The sequence below is a fragment of the Rana temporaria genome, chromosome 4 (genome assembly GCF_905171775.1).
Source record: "Rana temporaria chromosome 4, aRanTem1.1, whole genome shotgun sequence".
NCBI lineage: Eukaryota > Metazoa > Chordata > Amphibia > Anura > Ranidae > Rana > Rana temporaria.
The window spans coordinates 125731673-125747753 of record NC_053492.1 but is presented as its reverse complement, the minus strand read 5'-3'; the positions used below and the strand labels follow the sequence as shown (position 1 = coordinate 125747753).

General features: G+C 44.1%; 1 protein-coding gene across 1 annotated transcript in view; it reads left to right on the top strand.

The window, feature by feature from the left end:
* Positions 1 to 16081, top strand: part of ACSL3 (acyl-CoA synthetase long chain family member 3) — a 137772-nt gene that overhangs the window by 66470 nt on the left and 55221 nt on the right. The window contains exons 4-8 of the mRNA XM_040349032.1: positions 4592 to 4701; positions 9681 to 9813; positions 12384 to 12534; positions 13223 to 13346; positions 14493 to 14564. Coding sequence (XP_040204966.1) covers positions 4592 to 4701; positions 9681 to 9813; positions 12384 to 12534; positions 13223 to 13346; positions 14493 to 14564 — 590 coding nt within the window. The remainder of the gene's footprint in view (positions 1 to 4591; positions 4702 to 9680; positions 9814 to 12383; positions 12535 to 13222; positions 13347 to 14492; positions 14565 to 16081) is intronic.

The window sequence follows — 16081 nt, the reverse complement described above, 5'->3', positions numbered from 1 at the left end:
CGATTCGCTTGGTAATAGCGGCACTTCATCAGGGGGATTTTCTGGCATCCTTGGATGTCATGAACGTGTACCTGCATATCCTCAAACCACCGGAGATTCTGTGCTTTGCGGTCGGGGGGGGGCCATTTTCAATGGTGTCCTTCCCATTCGGCGGGTTTTCGCCAAGGTGCTCATCCCGATACTGGCCCGGCTGTGACAGCGGGGGTTTGTTATCATGGGATGTCTGGACGACATTCTCCTACGAGCTTCTTCGAGCTCTGCATTGGTAGAGCCGTGCCTATCACGTGTCAGGCTCTCCGAGTGTTCGGCTGGTTTCTGGATTGTCCTGAAATCAGGGTTGATTCCGTCTCAGGGATACCTGGGACTGGTCCTGGATTCCTCCGGGGCGGGAGTGTTTTTCTCCTAGCGGAAAAACTTCAGACTCTGCTATCTGCTGTGCAGCAGTTGCCGACCCAGAAGCGGTCATCTCTGCGATGAAGGTTCTGGGTCAGTTGGTAGCCTCTTTCGAGGCGGTTCCGTATGCCCAATTCCACGCCAGGGTACTACGGAGGGAACTGCTGTCATGATGGGACTAGCTTCCGTCATCTCTGGATTACCAGATTCAGTTTAGTCATCTGATCATGTCTCCCCTGGTGTGGTGGCTGGCGTTTCCGGTGCTTCGGGCCGGAAAGTCTTTTTTCTGCAGGCCACTGGACAGTGGTCACGACGGATGCCAGCCTCTCCGGTTGGGGAGGGGCGCTTGGGGCACCCAGTCAGCCCAGGGGCACTGGACTCAGGTGGAGTCCTGCTTACTGATCAACGTTCTGGAGCTCCGAGCAATCAAGCTTTGCCTTGCCAGATGGCCCCTGGATCTACAGGCCTGACCGGTCAGGATCCTGTCCGATAACACCACGTCCGTGGCGTAGGTTGATCATCAGGGAGGCACACGGAGTTCTGTTGCAGCGACGGGGGTCGCGCGCATCCTTTCGGTGGGCCAAAGGGTCCGTTCCGGCTCTATCGGCTGGGTACATTCCGGGAATACGGAATTGGCTAGCCGACTACCTAAGTCGCACTGCACTGGGCCAAGGAGAGTGGTCTCTCCACCCGCAGGTGTTTCGGGGTCTGTGCCGAAAGTGGGGCACTCTGGACGTGGACCTTCTAGCGTCCCGTCTCTATCGGTAGGTGCCACGGTTCGTGGCCAGGTTTAAGGACCCGTGGGCGGCCGCGTCAGGCGCGTTGGTGGCTCCTTGGGGTCGCTGTCGCCTACTTTACACCTTCCCTCCTCGGAAGCTTTTTCCTCGCCTGCTGCGCAGAGTAGAAGCTGTAGGGATTCTATCGGTCCTGATTGCCCCAGATTGGCAGCGTCGCTTCTGGTACGCGGACCAGGTGCGTCTGCTGGCAGACGCCTCCTAGCGTCTTCCCCTGGGAATTGATTTTCTGTTACAGGGTCCGATCTTCCACCCTGTTTCACAGCCACCGGCCTTAGCGGCGTGGCTGTTGAGAGCCAGGGGCTTAAGGACCGAGGCCTATTGGGCTTGGTGGTCTCTACCGTGCTGCCTGCACGGAAGTCTACCTCACGTAGGTTTTTTCCTCATACATGGAAGGCCTACTTCTCTGTGTGGGGAGATGAACTGGCACTCTAGTACATGCGTTGTGTTCAGGATTCTGCTGTCTTTGCAGCAGGGAGTGGTTCAGGCTCTCGCCTTACGTACGGTTAGGAGCCAGATTTCTGCTCTGGCTGTTTTTACTTGCAGCGACCCTTGGCATCGCACTCCTCGGTGCGTGCGTTGGGTCAGGGGGTCTGGCAGGTGGCCCCTCCGGTGCGCCCTCCATTACCCCCATGGGACTTGAATTTAGTCCTTTCAGTGCTTCAGGATGCTCCCTTTGAGGACATTCGGGAGTTTTTTTTGTTTATTGTCACAAAAGGTGATTTTATTTCTGGTAGCAATTACCTCGATCAGACGAGTGTCTGTCTGTTCTGGCGGCCTTGTCTTGCAAGGCTCCCTGCTTGGTCATCCGTAAGGATGAGGTGGTGCTGCGGCCGCAGCCGTTTTTTCTCCCTAAGGTCGTTTCGGCTTTTCACTTGGATGTGGACATTGTTCTTCCATCCTTATGTCCTCAGCCGAAGAACCCGAAGGAGGCCTCTTTACATTCTCTGGATGTGGTTCGGGCCCTTCGAGTTTACTTGCCGGCGACAGCTCCGTTCCGGAAGTCGGACTCGCTGTTCGTGTCTGTGTCCGGTCCCAGTAAGGGCCTGGCAGTCTCGTTGGCCACCATTTCCAGGTGGATCCGACAGGTTGTGCTTCAGGCCTATGCCCTGAAGGGCGTGCGCCCCCCTTTCGGGTCATGGCGCATTCGACCAGGGCGATCGGGGCCTCTTGGGCTTTCCGACACCAAGCCTCTGTGTTACAGGTGTGTAAGGCTGCGACCTGGTCGTCGGTCCACGCTTTTTCAAAGTTTTATATGGTGGATGTGAGTGCATCTTCTGATGCCTCCTTCGGCCGCAGGGTGTTACAGGCGGCAGTTTAAGGTTGGAGTTCCTCCGTTGAGTAACTCCGGTTTTTGTTTGGGGTGTAACCTGTTTTTGCTGTGTTATTTTCCCACCCCTCGAATTTTTTGACACTGCTTGGGGACGTCCCTAAGGTCAATGAAGGCTGTGTCCGTCTATGAACGAAAGAGAAAAAAGGATTTTTGTACTCACCGTAAAATCCATTTCTCTGAGTTCATAGACGGACACAGCACCCACCCCTCCTTTGTTTGTACTGCTTGTTACGAACTGAGGCTGCTAAAGCAGGGTGTGGGTTATGCCTGGGGGAGCCACGCCCCCTGGGAGGAGCGGCATGAAGGAAAGTTTTTAACACCTTAAGTGCTGTAGAATTCTGCCTAAATCTCCTGGTAGGAAGAAGCATAACCCTAAGGTCAATGAAGGCTGTGTCCGTCTATGAACTCAGAGAAATGGATTTTACGGTGAGTACAAAAATCCTTTTTTTTAGCAGTTTATATTTACTGAAACGATTGCATTCCCATGTACTGTGAGGGACCAGATATTGTGAATGCAAGTTCCTGGGTTTAGTAACAAATAAACTTTTAAAGTGTTTGCCTTTAGGCAATCCCTGAAATCTCTCCTCCTTCAGCGAAGCCTATCCCTCCTCAGACTAAGTTTTTATCACTTCATCAGCTCATCATCCATAGTTATAACCTTTTGTACCACCTGCCCCACCCTACTGGATTGTAAGCTTTTATAAGCAGGGCCCTCTTAACCCTCTTGTATTGTATTGCAACTGTACGGTCTCCCATTTTATATTGTAAAGTGCTCTGTAAACTGTTGGTGATGAGTTTAGTTTTCATTCTATAACTATATATAATATATATATATATATATATATATATATATATATATATATATGTGTGTGTGTGTGTGTGTGTGTATGTGTATTACAAATATATATATATATATATAGAGGGTGCATGTGATCGGCACTGTCCAGACAGATGGTCAGGGGTAATGCAGCCTCATAGGAGAATGAAAACTCCTCCTACAAGCTTTACCAGTGCTTTAGGCAATGCTATAGCAGTCTTGTGACTCAGCCAATCAGGGGAACTATTGTAGTCATTCATAGAAATATAAAGCTTCCTAGGATTGGCTGAGCAGCTCTCTGCCCAACTTGATTTTGTTCCAGCAGGAGTGGGATGGGAAGCTCCTGTCCCGCTGCTGGAATACAGCGCTGTATACTGTAGGTAGCGGAGTCACATGTGAATACATAGTTCGTTTTGGACCAAGCTGGATTTGCAAGTTAAATGAAACCTTGAGATCCACTTTAAGCGTCCAGAGCTAGCACCTTTTAAAAAGTAAATGTGTTAAACCATATTCAAGCCATTTAGAAAACACAGGGAAATATGTATAGAAGGATGCTGTCATAGTTTATAAATTTGGTAATACATGTTCAATAAAAAAAGAACAGAGTAGGAGAATGTTTTTATTTTATTTTGATATGTAGAGTGCAATGTTAACCCCCCCCCCAACCCCACATCATGGACCCTGTTGAAGCTCCCTGTCCTCTGTAGTAACACGCTAGATGACGTGCTGCACCCACGGCAGCGAAGTTAAGGCTGCATTCACACCTCCGCGACAAGATACACCGCGTATTTTGCCGCGAGTGTGTAACTTTTTTTTTTTTTTTTTTTTTTTTTTTAACAAAGCCTTCCCATTGCTTTGTATGGCCGAACGGCAATGCCGCCTGGAAAAAAAGGGTCCGGGACTTTTTTTCAGGCGACAGGCGTACGGCGTCTGAGATGTGAACCATCTCATAGACAGCAATGGGAATTCTCCCCTCCAGCGGCACGAGCGTCCGGCGTCGGGCGTTTTGTCGGGGAGGTGTGAATGGGCTCTAACTCGGATCCAATAGTCATAATATTGCTGATGTTGTTATCTTGTAGAATTAAAAAAAAAAAAAAAAACATTTGCGTGCACAATACATTTCTGTTTTTATGATAATAGATTTGCTCTGCTTATTAATAAAGCCAAGTATGTGGTTTGACTAAAGTATTCAGCAAATGTTGTTTCTGTCATGTCAGCAAAAGCTAATTTTTTCTTTTTTTTTCTTTTTTGTAGTTGTCACATTGTATTCAACATTGGGTGGTCCCGCTATTGCCCATGGGCTTGCAGAAACTGAAGTAACCCACATAATTACCAGTAAGGAGCTTCTTCAATCAAAATTAAAGGTAATGTTCATGCAGTCAAGTATATGTGTGCTGGCCATTACAAATGTTTTTAGCCAGCAGTTTATAGGATGTGCCTGCACTTACGGTATCTTGTCTTCTGGAGTGTCTGTAGAGCCCCAACATTCAGGGAGTTACATTGGTTTCTACACAACAGAAGTTCAAAAATTAACTCTTAGACTTGTGGGGGAGATGTAAACTTCTCTTCACCTTGGCATATTAGAAGCACATTGTGTTTTAAACCAGACCTGAAGGCTTTTTTTTCATCAGAGCAGGCAGGCTTGCTATTGCAGAAGAGACAAGACCTAGCTCTTGTACAATAAAATGCACCTACCTGTCTGCTCTGTCATCTGCAGCATGTAAACTGAGCTCCACATACAGAGCTCGGCTTACATCACAAGCATGGTCCCAGTGTGTCAGGATGACACTCTAGTGCATGTTCAGGATTTATTTCAACTAACTGAGATGCGTGAAGGCCAGCACCCCGGAAGACGCTGGCAAGGGACCTCTGGACCGTTGGAGAAGACCGAAGTTTATCTCCTTTGGTTCCACTTAAACATTATTTTAATGCAAAATTTCTTTAAGCACAAATGATGTAGATACTTCTGTTATTCTCATCTCAAGGTGAGAAAATCTACCTTTTTGTAGGATGTACGATCGCACTGGGAAGGCCTACTTTGACTGATGAGAAACCCGGCACATCAACCCTAATGCCGCGTACACACCATCACTTTATGTGATGAAAAAAAACGACACTTTCTGTGAAGTAAAAAATGACGTTTTTGAAACTTCAATTTTCAAAGACGAAGTTGCCTACACACCATCGTTTTCTCACAATGTTCTTGCAAAGTGAGGTTACGTTCCACCACGTTTTACCATTGAAGCTTGCTTCATAAGTAGCTTCTGGGCATGCGTGGATGAAAAAACGTCTTAGAAAACAACGTTTTTTGCTACACACGGTCAATTTCTGTGAAGTAAAAAGTGCACTTTTGAAAAACGACACATAAAATTGAAGCATGCTTCAATTTTTTTTGGTCGTTTTTTACAAGACATAAAACAACGTTTTCCCCCACACACAGTCAATTAAAGTGACGTTTTTAAAAACGTCATTTTTTTTCATCACATAAAGTGATGGTGTGTACGTGGCATTAGAACAATGTTTTCCCCACATCCTGGTCTTCCTCCTGTCTGGCTTTTTTTTTTTGTAAGGAACATTTTTGTGCCTTTTATGTATGGACAAGGTGGTCCTGAGACTGGAAATCTCTTACTTCTATCTCTGTAAGGGTAATGTCCTCCCAACCCTATGTTCTGCCCTTAAACATGCCAAGGAGATTACACTCTACTACCTGGTCCTGTGGTCCACCACGATGCAAAAATCTTCCTTCAAAAAAAGTTTTTTTTGTCCTACCTGAAAGTCCCAAGAAGAGACGTCCTATTGCTGGGTAGCTCATTTCCAGAGCTTATGCCATCAGGGTTCCTCCCTTCCATGTCAGGCCTATTCCACCAGATCTGTGTTTCTTGGGCCTTTCATGATCAGACATATGTTTTTCAGGTTTGCAAGGCTACCATCTGGTCATACTGTTTTATACTTTTTCAAAGTTTTGTCGGGTGGGTCTTTAGGCCTCTGATGTGAGCTTTGCCACATGGTGCTTCAAGCGGTTATCTGAATGTTTAGGTTTCGTTGCCTATTAGATAATGTAGTCTTGTTGCTGCTGTTTGCTATGTTGGTGCACTCCCCTCCATTTATTGTTTGGGGGTGTCCCATGGTCTGTGACCTTCTGGCTTGTACTGATAATTGGAGCTTTCACTTACCAGTAAATTTTCATATTTTTGGATACATGACCGGACATGGGTCCCTCCTGCTGGTATTTTATTTTTATTTTTTTATTTATTGATTTGCTACAAAACTGGAGTGCCATGGAATTGTGATGAAGGATGTACTGGGCGGTTCCCAGCGAAGTATTTGCTAGTCTCCAGTTATCCTGAAGACAGTAGCATTTAACCCATGGTCTATGGCTTCCTGTCCTGCACTGTACTCCCAAATTGGAGTTTACTGGTAAGTTACATTTGTGTGCGTCCACGTTGGTGACATTTTACTTCACCAGCCGTTCTGGTGACAAGTTAGGAAGCTGGTGGACAACAACAAAAATGAAGACGGAGCATCTAACCGTTCCTTTTTGTCTAAACCAGGGGTCTCCAAACTTTTCAAACAAAGGGCCACTTTATTGCCCTTCAGACTTTAGGAGGGCCGGATTGTGGCCAGCAGGGGAAGAAAATGTCACGGGCATCAGTGAGAACCAATATGGCCTCAGGGTTGGTGGTCATTAGGAGGAGGAGTATTCCCCCTATTAGGAGGAGGAATAGTATCCCATCATTGTTATTGGTGGATGATATAGTGCCCCATTGTTTTTGTCAGTGGGAGGAATTGTGCCCCAAGGACCACATCTGGCCCTCGGGCCGCAGTTTGGAGACCCCTGGTCTAAACTGAACATGAAGTACACTTGGCTTTTTGTTTTGTCCACTGTAACTAGATTCCTCTTGTTTACTTTTTTTTGCTAAATATTAAAATACATGAAAGGAGGGTTTCTTGATCACTATAGACAGCACAGACATCATTTATTTCAGACACTTGATAAAGGAGATTATTTGGCGTCTGTTAGACTTGAAGTGGCATGCCGAAAGCTAGCTTTTGTTAGTCTTGCCATGTTTTAGACTTGTTTGTGATTCCACCAGTTGAATTATTCTTGCCGAGTGCTCACTCAGTACAGCTATGTTTTATTTCATGTAAACAGTCCTATCTGTACCTTGAGTGTTCTGACCTGAAGGTGCTCTTTTGTTTCGTGTATTAACGTTCCTGTAAGCTAAATGCTTCCAAGCTTTAACAGCCCATATATACAAATTCTGTTTTATACTAATTGTACTTGATCTATATCTAAACAGTCTCCGCACAGTCCTTCAGTCTGTGGTCTTTTATGTATATTTTGGAGTCTTACCAGTGCAAGAAATATCTGTTTAGAAGCAATGCTGTCTTTTTTTAAAGAGAACTGTAATGATCTGAATCTATGCTCTTAAATTGTTATGACAGTACGGCCATACATATCAGAGATTACTTGATTTTTGATTATTTACATGCATTATTTATCCTGTCAAACAAAAATTAAGCTTGGAATGTAAGGCTGGAAGAACTTTAGAAGCTACCTATTTTTTGCCCGAGTACGATGAAATGACAGAAGATGAACCTATTCGTTCATCCCTATAACCAAATGCAACACTATTATTTTTAGTTTTAGTTAGTGGCGAGGGATTAGAACTGCCGGGTCTTTATTGCTGTCTTGAAGATTCACCCCCTCTATTTGTCCTATTTACCATTATCATCAAAGTGAAAGTAAAAGAAATTCTGTACAGGCAGACAGTTACTGGAGAGCAGGATGATCAATGAACTACAAGAGTGCTCATCAGCGCCCTCAGTTCACTGAGAGCTACAAGCTGTTTGCAATGGCAGAAGTTAGTTGTAGTTCATTCATTTATAGAACTCTGTCAACGAATGACGTGGGCAGAGCCCCCCATGACTGAGCACTTTTATACTCTTTTTATAAATTATGACACGGGGGGTGGGGTTAGTTGGGGCAGAAGATCCCGTGCCTGCTGTCACATTAGGGGATTGGAGGGGTGCGGCCAAGTGCTCTTCGGGAACATGTTACTCTCTGAATACCGGTGTAACATGTTACCAAAGGTAAACATACCCTTTTAATTCACTTGAGACTGGAAGTTCTTACAAATACCTATATTCTGACTGCTTCTCTGTAAACCATATTTTATTTATAGATTTAATATATTTCTATTTTTTTCTAGAATGTCGGCTACCTTCCTTGCCTGAGTTTACCTATAGTTGGATTAGATAGGATAGGCCCTTAAATTTTATGGGGAACCATGTGACGTATTGGTCTTCTTAATACAAACTTGCCAACTCAAGATGAAAGACCTGGGTTGTGTACAGGTTTTCAGTAATGACAAACTATTATTCAATCCCAAGTTATCTTGGTGAATGCTTTTCAATGAGGTGATTTTTATTGTTTAATTGTCAAAGTTGTTCTGGATGATGCCATGAAGAGTGGGTTTTAAAACCTCAAAGTTAAACCTACTGGAGCGTCCATCTTTTCCCCTTGTACTAGTTTTTTCAAAGTGTTAAGCTGGCCATACACTGTTCAAATCCCGGCCGGTTCAGCGAACCATTAGTAGGCAGACTGTATCAAGTTTCTGCATTCGCTTATGATTACCGCAAGCAGCTGCTATAGCCACTAGTGACGATCACGGCTCGGAGGGATTTCATTCCTATATAATTAAAGGTTAAGTTTGCCTTTTTCAGAATAAATAATAATGATTTTTTTTTTTTTTTGCAAGTAAAAAAGTGTTTGTTTTTATACATTTTTCTATTGGATGTCTGTAAAGCATTGCACCAGTGATCAGCAGATCATTGATACCATGCAGGTCTCCACCACACTGTCAGTGTATCGGGTAAGCCGTTACTTCCTGACAGGAGCACTCAATGTACTACCACAGCGCTCCACAGCTACAAGTGGCTATGGATGTCAGGGTTTGTAGTTTATTCAGACACACAGAGCTGTGTGTCTGATATGATGCAATCATGTGGGCAGATCCCCGCACGGCCATGCTATTTTTCAAACCGTGCCCGCTGGTACGGGGAACTTCTCCCTATACTACTGCCACAGGGAGGGGGGGTAACGGGCGGCGGCAGTACTGGGAACATGTTGCATGTTCCTAAAGGTAAACTTATCCTTTAAATGGGAATGCAAAACACATCTGGTGTGAACAAAAGCCTGTGGACACAGGTCATTATTAATTCGCTGAATATCAAATGGAGATTTTATCTATATGATTGTATCCAGTTAGTATTTCGGCTAAGCAATTTCCTTCTCTGTACTGTTATTTCATTAAATTTTTATATTTTTTTCTTTGTACAGAGCATACTTCCCCAGGTTCCTCTCCTGAGGCATATCATCTTGGTCGATGGCAGCACTACACAGCAGACTACCTATCCCAATAATATCACTGTGCACAGTATGGCTTCAGTACAGGCTCTAGGAGCAAAGCAAGGTGAGTCACAAGGTTTGTCAATTGCTGACATGGGTCCTAGGCTGCCTTATCAGCATTCTTTGTTGGTATTGAGAAAGTGAAAATGATTAGGAAGATGACAGCCTAGGGCAAGTGGTCTCTAAAGTGTGGCCCTTTTGCGTGCCTTTATCTGGCCATTTGAGCACCATTCCTTCCACTGACACCAATAATGGAGCATCATATCTTCCACTGACACCAATGATGGGGCATGATTTACTCACACTGGCCACAGTTTGGCCCCTCTAAAGGACAATAAACTGTCCCTTTGTTCAAATTTGAAGAGCCCTGGCCTAGGGTCTCCCATGTTGCCTTGTGTCTTCATCAGACACCAGACTCTACTAACCATTGGATATTTAGTGTTGGAGGTGGCGCAGGGAATCTTGCTGTAGTTTTGGAATTCATGTACCGATCAATGGAAACATTCAGTAAAACATGTGCAAGAAAAAGGATGCTCCAAACAAAAAAAAAAAAAAAAAGAGCAACAAAGAGTGCTAAATCCTTCTCTTTTTTTTTTTTTTCCTCTCTCTTTTTAATGTACTTTATCCAACTATTTCTTGAAGAATAACTTAATTTCTGGGATCTAGTGGGAGAAAAAAAAGCCACACTACCTCACCCCTTGTTGCTATAATTGCAGTAGTGGGTTAATTCCCAAGTAAAACAAATCTGGATATCCTGATATTAAGCTTCCTTGCACAGCAGGAAATATACAATCCTTCAAGCAAGTGATGAACTGGGTACATCCCACCCATCCCCCCCCCCCTTTTTAATATGATTTTAGAGTATTCGTGTTCCGTGTGACCAGATGTTGCAGTCTCAAGGCCCATACATCTGGTACACATTACATAACCCTGATCATCTCATTCACAATTCTAGTTCCCAGCTTCAGCTGGTGTCTGACACGCTTACAACACTTGTTCTCCTAATTGGCAATGCTCAGGGTGGTATCTCTATATATCATGGGCTAATCGCTAGGATTCCTAACCTAACTAATTTTAAACCTACTCCCACCCCATTCTAAGCCTGATCTATGTAACCCTGTAAAGAAAAGATTGCTATACTTGCCTGTTCTGTAGCAGCTCTGGAATCCAGATCAGGTTTTTGCCCCTATTGACCGGCGCCATCTGTGTCCCATTGGAGAGATTTTCCTTCACTTCCTTCTTTCATGTCCTGTATGCACAGCAGGAATTGAGGCAAAATCTCTTCAAAATAAGAGAAATCCGTGCTTCAGTGTCTTGAGTGTACCAACTGATACTTCCTCCTATAGTCCTGTTTTGGTGACCACTCAATTTTTGGATTTTCTCAATGACAGTGGTCAACAGGATAGATGGAAAGGATACTTTTCTCCAACTAGGACACACGTGGTATTAAAGCGGAGTTCCGGACACAATTTCACTTTTTAAATATAAATACCCCTGTAATACACAAGCTTAATGTATTCTAGTAAAGTTAGTCTGTAAACTAAGGTCCGTTTTGTTAGGTTGTTACAGCATTTAGACACTTTATAAAATAGAAATTGACTGGGGCCATCTTAAGTGTGTGCATCATGAAGCCAGACTGTATGACTTCCTGGATTTCAGCCTTGCAAATCTCGCACATGCTCAGTGCTGCACAAGCAGTGTCAGATCAGGTTTCAGCACCTGTGCTGTCCAAGTCAAATGATTCTTTGAGACTGGGGAATGCACAGACTGCTGGAAAGTTACACCCACTACATTCCCAGGAGTCTGTGCGGTGTAGGTTAGGAAGCATTAAGCACCTAGGTGCAGGAAGTGGGAAGATTAACTATTCTGCCTAGCAACAACACTTTGAAGGCATCTAAAAAAAAAAATGTTTTTTTCGTAAAGGACTAATGACATTTTTTTAAAACTACTGATGTAATGTTATATTTATGGGTGGAACTCCACTTTAAGGCCACTTTCACACTGAGGTGCTTTACAGGTGCTTGAGCGCTAAAAATAGCGCCTGTAAAGCGCCTCTCATTTCACTCCAGTGTGAAAGCCCTCGGGCTTTCACACTGGGCGGCTTGCTGGCAGGACGCTAAAAAAGTCCTGCAAGCAGCATCTTTGAGGCGCTTTAGGAGCGGTGTATACACCGCTCCTAAAGCTCCCCTGCCAATTGAAATCAATGGGCAGCAGTGATTTGCGGGCGCTTTTAAATTTTACGGCTGCTAGAGGGGGTTAAAAGCCCCCTTTTTATAGAGTCCGAAAAGCGCAGCGTTTTACTGCTGACGCCCAAGCGTGAACGTGCCCTGAAGTCCTGCAAGCAGCATCTTTCAGGAGCGGTGCCCCTGCCAATTGAAATCAATGGGCAGCAGTGCTTTGCAGGCACTTTTAACCCTTTTTTGGCCACTAGCAGGGGTTAAAAGCACCATGCCAGCGGCCGAAAAGCGCTGCTAAGACGGTAAAGCGCTGCTTTACCGCCAACGCCCCAGTGTGAAAGGGTTCTTTAATTCAAACCAATCCTTGCTCTATTCAAAAGCAACAACAACAAAAAAATATTTGGCATTAGATGCACTTTAAACATTTTTATATTGAGCTTTGTTTTTTGTCTTTCAGTAAACCAGCATCGCTCCTCTCCGAAGGCAAATGACATCGCTGTGATTATGTATACAAGTGGGTCTACAGGCATTCCCAAAGGAGTGATGATCTCTCACAGCAATATCATTGCTGGCATAACCGGCATGGCACAGAGGATAACAAACCTGGGGTATGACAGCTTACAGCTCAGCAAGTACAATACTGATATATTGCAGTGCTTTGTCAAGTAAATGTTATGTTCATAATACCAGCCCCTCTGCGTTTTGTACACTTGTTTGTGTACATGCCAGATATGCGGTTTATAACATGTAAATGCTATGCTTGCTTACATATGCAAGCAAACCAATATTCTGTAGTGAATGTCCGTCATTCTAGAAAATTAGAATGATTTTGTTGCTATGCAGTGAAAAGTACCATTGCTCTCTTCCCCCTTTTTACCTTTACAACCCCTTTAAGAAAATGTGGATGCATTGGTTCATACATGTAGCAAGAAACCGGTGTGTACAATGAAAGCATGTTTCTTGGATGAATCCTATGTAAATTGGAATTGAAAACATCAGTTTTGCTCTGTGTAGTGGCAGGTGTTTAACATCACCCCTGTAAAATGTATTAGTTTACACATTTGTACTGTAGTTAGGATAGGATTTGTAGGATCTGCAGAGAGCACCAACATCACCAGTTTTCAGTGACCCCAGAGCTGTGGTAGAGGCTTTTAGGAGACCCTTGAAATGTCCTTTTCCAAACCAATCTCCTTCCTTAGTAAAGTATCTTTTTCTTATTGCGATAGTAAATGTTTATCTTGTGGCAAGGTTACACATATTACAATGTAGCAATAAACCTGTTTTCCCTTATTACAGAGAGCAAGACACATACATTGGTTACTTACCTTTAGCACATGTGTTGGAGTTGAGTGCTGAGTTGGTGTGCCTGTCCCGTGGATGTGGAGTGGGCTATTCTTCACCACAGACACTCTCAGATCAGGTAAGTTGCATTGTTACTCCAAGGGACATTTTAACAGAGCTTTCTGAAAGGCTAAGGGCTCTTTCACACGGGCGGGCCATTCAGGTCCGCCTGCCAGTTTTTTAGGCGGACCTGAACGCCTCTATGGAGCCACGGATGTCAGCAGTGACATGCCCGCTGACATCCGACCCGATCCGCCAAAGTGTGACGGAGGAAAAACCTACTTTTCTATCCGTCTATTGGATCGGATGAACACGGACAGACGGTCCGTGTTCATCCGATCCCCCCCCCCCCATAGGGGAGAGCGGAGAAAAGACAGATCGGTCCCTGTGCAGGGACCGCCCTGTCATCCTCCGGCTCAGCGGGCGGAAGGGGCCTAACTCCATTTTTTTTTTTTTTTTTTTTTTCTAAGACCATGTTACCCCTTAATATTTAGGGGTTGCAAGCAGACCTGCACCCCTGAATCCCCCACCACTTTTCTGACTCCCAACTAGAGGAGGAGTCTGTGCATTGCAACATTATTCACTGGCCTTGATTGCAATGCTTGGCAGGCGTATTTGCAAAACATAAATGCTGTTTTTTTTTTTTTCTTCATCTACCATTTTATAGTGATTTTCCAAAACAAAAATTAGTTTATAATTTTAAAGGAATTCCTATGATGTGCATAGAAGTAATGTGAATAAGAACCACCTCTGATATGGTATCACTTTTTCTTATCTCTGTTCCCATGTTGTGATGTGTTTTGGCCCATGTGCTCTGGCTCTTATTTCCTCTGAGTGTCGAGTGCCTTGGAGAGCAAAGTCTTTGTAACGTGAGACTCTATCACATCATAGCAGTGTAAATTTCTGTATTTGGCTCAGTCTTTTGTAAGAATCTATAGAATAGTCCAAGAACATCGGGTTCCTTGTTGCACAAGACATAGACATGTGTTTTGCTGTAAATCTAGCACACTTCAAGAGGAATGTTCTTTGACTGCTGATCACATGAGCGGTGAGCATGTTCTGTATATAACTTCAGGAAAATCCATAGAGCAATGAGATGACGCAAACCATTCCGTAATCTGTCACCTTGTATTTTCTTCACATTCAGCAGCTGTCATTCCTTTATAAACACCTTCACTTGTGGAACTGTTACTTATGGGGCTTTTTTTCTTTCTTTCTTTTTCAGTCTACTAAAATCAAGAAAGGAAGCAAAGGTGACGCATCAGAGCTTCAGCCCACCCTAATGGCTGCTGTCCCAGTAAGTTGCTTCAAAAAAAAAAATAATAATCACCACCTCATGCTATTACTGTAAACTGGTAGCCCTGACGTTATACTGACTCAGTGTTCAGATTCGCAGCACAGTGTGTGAGATGATGCAGGTACAAATATTTACACCCATTTCCACCAAGCCTCTGAGATGATTAATGGGTCTGCTGTGCATTCATCTGATGTTTCCTTTTTTTTTTTTTTTTTTTTTTACCACCTCAGCTTTCATTTACCCAATTCTAGAGACCAGCTCATAATTTGATGCTTCTTATGTCTCAAGTTGTGGTTTGCATCATATGTGGTATTTATTCTGCAAAATTTTTTTTTTTTTTTTTTTTTTTTTTTTTTTTTTTTTTAAATATTCATAAATATTACGTATTCTTTGTCGGCCAACCAACAGATCATAAAGGCATTAACCCTACGCCCCGTTGGTCGGGACCCAATAATATTTGACAGAAAAACGAATTTTTTCAATTTTTTTACACCCTCCCCTCCCCCCCATGGCTCCCAGGGATCTCATCCTAGTCTCTTCTAACATATCGCCTATAAAGTTCAGCAAAGGGAACTATTTTTGAATATACCTCTGAAAGTAGTCGAAAAAGGGCGAGCTGGCGGTGCATGTGGGTTACTACCCACTTACACATTTCCTGTTCCTATCAAACCCTAACTCTTTCAGCGTAGCTCCATGTTTTTTTGTATTCCTTCCATTTTGCCCATTTCTCCCTATATTCCCCGTTTCTTTCCAGGTGACTGTCCCTTAGTTCTTCTAACCTGTACGTTTCCTCTACTTCGTCTATCCAGTTCCAGACATGGGGGCTTTCCTTCTCCTGCCACTTTTTGGGAATGAGTCTCTTCGCTGCGTTTAAGAGATGGGGTAGTAAAGACTGCTTGTATTTTTTTACCCCTTCCGGACTGCCGTAAAAAAGCACGACCCAGGGGTCTTTCTTTATCTCCTCCCCCGTTATAACCTTTATTTGGGTCAATATTATATCCCAATAGCTTTGAATTTTTGGGCATAGCCACCATAAATGGGCCATCGTGCCTATTTCTGAACAACCCCGCCAGCACTCAGCTGGCTGGCTTGCTTTAAATTTATTAGCTTTGTCAGGGGTGATATACCACCCTGAAAGGCACTTGTAATTTGCTTCGGCTGTGCGGACATCTATAGCAGATGAGTGAGTTAATTGAATAATCCTCTGAAAAGTGTTTGTCCCTCTCGTGATACCTAACTCTCTTTCCCATTTTTCTATGAAGGGTGCTTCGCCCCGAGACCCTATCTTGACCAATATCTCGTAGAGTTTAGTGATAGTGCCCTTTGAATTCTTGGATTTGCAGATCCTCTCAAGTGGGGTGAGCTCCGCCTCCATCCGTAATGGGCGGGGGAGGTGCCACACAAAGTGATGCAGCTGAGAATAATGCCACCTATCGAGATTCCAGTAGTCCGTTTTGGACTTCAAATCTCCGTAGGTCATCATCTCTCCGTCCTTAATAATATCTCCTAAGTGCACT